General features: G+C 45.2%; 1 protein-coding gene across 1 annotated transcript; it reads left to right on the forward strand.

Moving 5' to 3' along the window:
- The first annotated feature begins 1315 nt into the window (after positions 1 to 1315).
- Positions 1316 to 6660, forward strand: ZIM3 (zinc finger imprinted 3). Its single transcript, XM_038006321.2, has 4 exons — positions 1316 to 1330; positions 3091 to 3217; positions 4502 to 4600; positions 5380 to 6660. Exons 1-4 carry the CDS (start codon positions 1316 to 1318, stop codon positions 6612 to 6614), a joined length of 1476 nt encoding a protein of 491 aa, XP_037862249.2. The 3' UTR covers positions 6615 to 6660.
- Positions 6661 to 6991: the final 331 nt, after the last annotated feature.

A 6991-nucleotide genomic window follows, 5' to 3' on the forward strand; every position in this document is an offset into this window, starting at 1 on the left:
GCCTCACTTTTAGGAGTGATCAGAAAAGATTAAGATCTTTTTTTTGCTGTTGTTTAACTGTTTTTCCATTCATTTCTCGTAGTGTCTGCTTTATCATTTTGCCATTATCTGGAGGCAAAACCATGTATGACTGGTAGATTTTCCTTAAGGATTTCACCTTTTATCATTATGTTGTACTTAAAAAACACAAAACATGCATTTTTTCTTCCTACACTTGATCTTAGCCAAAAGACAGAGAAGTGACTGAAGTCTGTTTTTTCCAATAATCATATTGTGACTTCTACTTTTTTCTGTGCATTTTTACAGTGTTAGCTGATAATTTTAATATTAACTTAATTTATATTATTTTGTGTGGTTCTATTATATACCACAATACAGTTGTGCTTTACTTTTGCATACTACAGGAGAATACTTTTTTTTTTTTTTTGAGGTGGAGTCTTGCTTTGTTGCCCAGGCTGAAGTGCAGTGACGCAATCTCGGCTCATGGCAACCTCTGCCTTCCGGGTTCAAGTGGTTCTCCTGCCTCAGCTTCCCGAGTAGCAGGGATCACAGGCGTGTGCCACCACACACAGCTAATTTTTGTATTTTTAGCAGAGACGGGGTTTCTCCATATTGGCCAGGCTGATCTCAAACTTCTGACCTCAGGTGATCCACCTGCCTCGGCCTCCCAAAGTGCTGGGATGACAGGCGTGAGCCACCGCGCCTGGCTATGGAGACATTTTTTATTGTCACAACTGGGTGTTTGCCTGTTTACTACTGGTATTTAGTGGGTGTAGGTCAGGATTACTGCTCGACATCCTGCAGTGAACGGGACAGCACCTCACAACAGAATAATCTGGTTCAGTATTCCAATAGCCCAGAAGTCGAGAAGCCCTTGCTTATATCAATTGATAATATCTTCCCTTTGATTCCTAAAGTTATAAATTTGTCTGTTTAAAAAAATCCTCCCTCCCTCCCTCCCTCCCTCCCTTCCTTCCTTCCTTCCTTCTCTCCCTCCCTCCCTTCCTTCCTTCCTTTCTCTCTTTTTTTTTTGAGGTCTCGATAGGTAGCCCAGGCTTGTCTTGAACTCCTGGCCTCAAGCAATCCTTCCAGTGTCCCAAAGTGCTGGAGTTTCAGGTATGAGTCAATGTGCCCAATATTTGCTTCTATTTTTTAAAAAATAAATTAATAAGTGAAGATGTAGTTAGCCTGGGTGTGGAGCAGTCTACATTGGGTGATCCCCAAGTTCCAAAGCAATTCTGCTGTTTCATGGTTCGTTTCTATTTTCCCTCAGATCTGCCTTCCCAAGACTTTACTGACTGGTAAAGAACAGGAAATGAGCAATTCCCAGGTGAGTTTTTCAAACAAATCTAAATGCTCATAATGAACAAACATATGACCCATGGTCCTGTTGCTCAGAATTAACCTCCGCTAACCTTTTGGCATATTTTCCTCCTTCCTTCCATACTTTTATTAAAAGGTAACACACACTCTACTTCCTCCTTTCCTATCAAAGCTAAAACATTTCAAGTAAAGCTCAAGGCCGGGCACGGTTGCTCGCACCTGTAATCCAGCGTTTTGGGAGGCTGAGGCAGGTGGATCGCTTGAGTTCAGGAGTTTGAAACTAGCCTGGGCAACATGGTGAGATCCCATCTCTACAAAACTTAGCTGGGCGTGGTGGCATACACCTCTAGGCTAAGCTACGCTGGAGGCCAAGTTGGGAAAATCCCTTGAACCTGGGAAGTCGAGGCTGCAGTGGGCCATGATCGTGCCACTGCACTTGAGCCTAGGCGACAGAGTGAGACCCTGTCTCAAAAAAAAAAATCTTGGTTAGAGAAACACCAGGGGTTTGGTCTAGGTCTTGCTACTGGCTGCACAGAAAGGTAATGACTGAGACAATAGGTATTGCCAAGGAAGAAGCTTTAATCAGCTGCCCTAGCTGAAGAAATGGGAGCTCAGGCTCAAATCCATCTCCCAGACTCACTAAAACTAGGGGTTTATACAGCACAGAAGAACTGTAACAATGTGGCCAGGCGCGGTGGCTCACGCCTGTAATCCCAGCACTTTGGGAGGCTGAGGCAGGCAGATCACGAGGTCAGGAGATTGAGACCATCCTGGCTAACACAGTGAAACCCCATCTCTACTAGCCACCACATCTGGCTAGTTTTTGTATTTTTAGTAGAGGTGGGGTTTCATCATGTTGGTCAGGCTGGTCTTGAACTCTTGACCTCGGGTGATCTGCCTGACTTGGCCTCCCAGAATGCTGGGATTACAGGCGTGAGCCACTGTGCCCAGCCTATATTTAAAAAATAATTTCTAATAGAGGCAGGATGTTTTAAAGAAAAACAGAAAAAAAAATAAAATTTTCTTTTTTTTTTTTGAGACAGAGTTTAGCTCTTGTCACCCAGGCTGGAGTGCAGTGGCGTGATCTTGGCTCACTGCAACCTCCCTCTCCTGTGTCAAGCGATTCTTCTGCCTCAGTCTCCTGAGTAGCTGGGATTACAAGTGCACCCCACCACACCTGGCTAATTTTTTTGTATTTTTAGTAGAGACGGGGTTTCTTCATGTTGGCCAGGCTAGTTCAAACTCCTGACCTCAGGTGATCACTCTCCTCAGCCTCCCAAAGTGTAAGGATTACAGGTGTAAACCACCACACCTGGCCAGAATAAAATTTTCTTTGAGACGGGGGTTTCACTATGTTCCCCAGATAGCCTCAAACTCCTGGTCTCAAGCAATCCTCCTGCCTTGGCCTTCCAAAATGTTGGGAGGACAGGTGTGATCATATGACACCATACTCGGCCTCTGGCTTACTCTAAGTAAAAGATGACAACGTGGATTAACGAATGGTGGAGAAGATGGAAACTAATGGCTGGGTCTGAGATTAAGGAAGTAAAATTGGTGGGACTAGAGGGTAGGGAAAGATGGCAGTGTCATGAGTAGGTCTAAGGTTTATGGTTCATTGGCAAGATCCTCTGGGCACAATTTATTTTTGTCCAGAGTAGAGCAAATTATGGACATGATTAAAGCTTGGTTCAGCAGAAATAAGTTTCTGTATCCCCCGCCGCAGGATTCAATGGCATTTTTATACCGATTGGGAATCTGTTGTTACAGGAAAGAGTGACCTTCGAGGATGTCACTGTGAACTTCACCAAGGGGGAGTGGCAGCGGCTGAATCCGGAACAGAGAAACTTGTACAGGGATGTGATGCTGGAGAATTATAGCAACCTTGTCTTTGTGGGTAAGGACGGCTTCCCGGGCAGCACACAGACACCCCATGGCGGGCCGAACAGGGTTGGCACGGAGGTGCTCCTCACTTTGCATATATTTTTGTAGAGCCGGGACTAGGGTGAGGCAAGTGAAATGTACCAGGTGCTGCATTTAAGGAGCCCCCATCCTCAGGGTCGTGCAAGTGCCCGGAGAATGAGTGAGGGTCTCTGTAAGTTTTGTGGGCTGGATGCCCCACCCATCGCCCTACCCTGGTCTTGATTTTTGGAAAAGCTTTATCCTCCAAGAAGAAAAATCATTTCCTTCCTTCCTTCCCCCACTCCCTCCTTTCTTTCTTTCCTTCCTTCCTTCCTTCCTTCCTTCCTTCCTTCCTTCCTTCCTTCCTTCCTTCCTTCCTTCTTTCCTTCCTTCCTTCCTTTTTCCCTCCCTCCCTCCATCCCTCTCTCCCTTCCTCTCTCTTTCTTTCTCTCATTTCTCCCAATGCAGTCTGGCTCTGTCACCGAGGCTGGAGTGCAGTGGTGCAATCATAGATCACTAGTCTTTTTTTGTTTATTTTTGGAGACAAGAGTCTCACCCTGTCGCCCAGGCTGGAGTGCAGTGGTGTGATCTCTGCTCACTGCAACCTTTGCCTCCCAGGTTCAAGTGATTTTCCTGCCTTAGCCTCCCAAGTAGGTGGGATTACAGGCGCACACCACCATGCCTGGCTAATTTTTGTATTTTTTGCACAGATGGGGTTTCTCCATGTTGGTCAGGCTAGTCTCAAACTCCTGACCTCAGATGATCTGCCCACCTCAGCCTCCCGAAGTTCTGGGATTACAGGCACGAGTCACTGTGCCTGGCGTTACTGCAACATTGACTTGGGGACCTGGGCTCAAGCCATCCTCTCACCCCAGCCTCCTGAATAGCTGAGACCACAGACGTGCACCACCACACGTGGCTTTGGTTTTGTAGAGACTGGGTCTTGCTATCTTCATGTAACATGTAACATGTTGGTCTCAAATTCGTGCGCTCAAGTAATTCTCCTGTCTCTGCCTCCCAAAGTGCTGGGATTACAGGCATGAGCCACCATGCCCAGCCCAGAAAAAGCATTCTTTGTTTAGTTTGACTGCTCGTGTGCATTCCCTCAAACTGTCCATCCACACAACTCCCCACAACCAATGGCACATACCTGCACACTGACATACAAATGCTCACACTCATAAATATTTACACATGTATACACAAGCACTCGTATACACTCACACACTTGCACAAACAACTCACACATCCACAAACACCAAGGTATCTTCCATCACAGGACGAGAGGAAACCACCAAACCCGACGTGATCTTGAGGTTGGAGCAAGGAAAGGAGCCATGGTTGGTGGAAGAGGAAGTGCTGGGAAGTGGCCGTCCAGGTAGGTGACCAGAGCACTGTGTGTCAGTGTTGCATGGAAGCCAATTCAGTGTTTCTAAATGATGAAGTCATTTGGCAGCAAGCAGGGCCGGCTGTGACTTCCTGGGAGTGCTGGAAGAAATCTCCAGATATTTTTCTCCACCCAGAAATGTTCTTTACATTCTTCTCTGAGTTTTCCTTTGCAGGCAAACTTTCTTTTTTTCTTTTCTTGAGACCGAGTCTCACTCTGTTGCCCAGGCTGGAGTCCAGTGGCGCGATCTGGGCTCACTGCAACCTCCGCCTCCCGGGTTCAAACGATTCTCCTGCCTCAGCCTCCTGAGTAGCTGGGATTACAGGCGTGTTCCACCACGCTTGGCTAATCTTTTGTATTTTCAGTAGAGACGGAGTTTCGCCACGTTGGTCAGGCTGGTCTCGAACTCTTGACCTCAGGCGATCCACTCGCCTTGGCCTCCCAAAGTGCTGGGATTACAGGTGTGAGCCACCATGCCTGGCCTGGCAAACTCTCTTTCTTAATCTCCCTCTCCAAGGTATCCCTGGGCTCTCACCTGCTCCCTGTGCACTAGGTCTACGCTGCTCAGTCCTTTACAGATAGACATGTGATAGCTTCGTGTAACATTAGTTCACCTAGAACTCTAACAGAGCTGACATTAACTTTGGTTTCTCATAGACATTAGGTTTGAAGCCAGAATGATCACCACAATAGATGTTTATGGCATTTTATTCCAAGCGTGTGAGTGGAACATTTTACACGGGACATTTTTTTTTTGTATTCCATTTTAGAAAAAAACGGGGATGTTGGAGGACAGATTTGGAAGCCCCAGGACGTGAAAGAGAGTTTCGCAAGAGAAGTCCCATCAATCAATAAGGAAATGCTGACTACGCAGAAAGTCATAGAACCTACCGGATCTAAGAAAATACTTCGACTGGGCATAGATAATGTTTCTTCCAGACTCAGATTCCTTGAATGTGACCCGTTTGAAAGGCATTTGAACCACAATTTACATTTGAAAAGCTATGTACAAAATGATTCTCACAACGATAATGGATACAGAAAATTAGTTGGTGAGAATCCATCCAAATTTGTAGGAAACCAGCTTAAATGTGATGCCTGCAGAAAGTTATTCGGTTCAGAGTCACGCCTTCAGAGTCATCTGAGGCAGCATGCCGGTCAGAAATCCTTTGAATGTCGTCGCTGTGGAAGAGCGTTCGGGAAGAAGTGGAAGCTTGATAAACATCAGAAAACGCATGCAGAGGCGAGGCCCTATAAATGTGAGAAATGTGGAAACACCTACAAGCAGAAGTCAAATCTCCTTCAACATGAGAAAGTGCACACTAAAGAGAAACCCTATCAATGTAAGACATGTGGAAAAGCCTTTTCTTGGAAATCATCCTGCATTAATCATGAGAAAATTCATAATGCCGAGAAATCCTATCAGTGTCATGAATGTAAGAAATCCTTCAGGCAGAACTCAACCCTCCTTCAACATAAAAAAGTTCACACTGGACAAAAACCCTTTCAATGTGCGGACTGTGGAAAGGCTTTCATTTACAAGTCAGATCTTGTGAAACACCAGAGAACACACACGGGAGAGAAACCCTATAAATGTAGGGTATGTGAGAAGGCCTTTTCCCAGAAATCCAATGTCATCGATCATGAGAAAATTCACACTGGGAAGAGAGCTTACGAGTGTGATCTATGTGGAAATACCTTCATCCAGAAGAAAAACCTCATTCAACATAAAAAAATCCATACTGGGGAAAAGCCCTATGAGTGTAATAGATGTGGAAAAGCCTTCCTTCAGAAGTCAAACCTTCACACCCATCAGAAAACTCACAGCGGAGAGAGGACCTACAGATGTAGTGAATGTGGAAAAACCTTCAACCGGAAATTAAACCTCAGTTTGCATAAAAAAACCCATACTGGACAAAAACCTTATGAATGTTCCGAATGTGGTAAAGCCTTCGCTGACAAGTCATACCTTGTTAGGCACCAGAAAAGAATTCACTCCAGATAGGAGCCCTGTGCACTTAAAAACACGTGGGAAAATATGGTTACCTGGAATTGTCACCCCAGAATTCATGTTGAAATGGCCTGTAATTTGGAGGCTGTTTTTGAAGGTAGCGAGGCTTTACTATGCACAGTGTCCTTTGAACACCGATTTGGCATCTTCACTCAGCAAATATTTATGAAGTATAAATATTTACTCGATGCCTTTTGTGTACCAGGGACTCTTAAACACTGAAGATGTAGCAATAAACCAAATGTGCTAAAAAGCCCTTATGGAGTTTTTTTCCAGTGAATAGTGACCAGTGGTATCCATATCTTTAAAAACGTTTAAAAGACTGTACTTTTCGCGAGGCCTGGTGGCTCAAATGCCTGTAATCCCAGTAC

Source organism: Chlorocebus sabaeus, chromosome 6 (assembly GCF_047675955.1).
Source record: "Chlorocebus sabaeus isolate Y175 chromosome 6, mChlSab1.0.hap1, whole genome shotgun sequence".
Taxonomy (NCBI): Eukaryota; Metazoa; Chordata; class Mammalia; order Primates; family Cercopithecidae; genus Chlorocebus; species Chlorocebus sabaeus.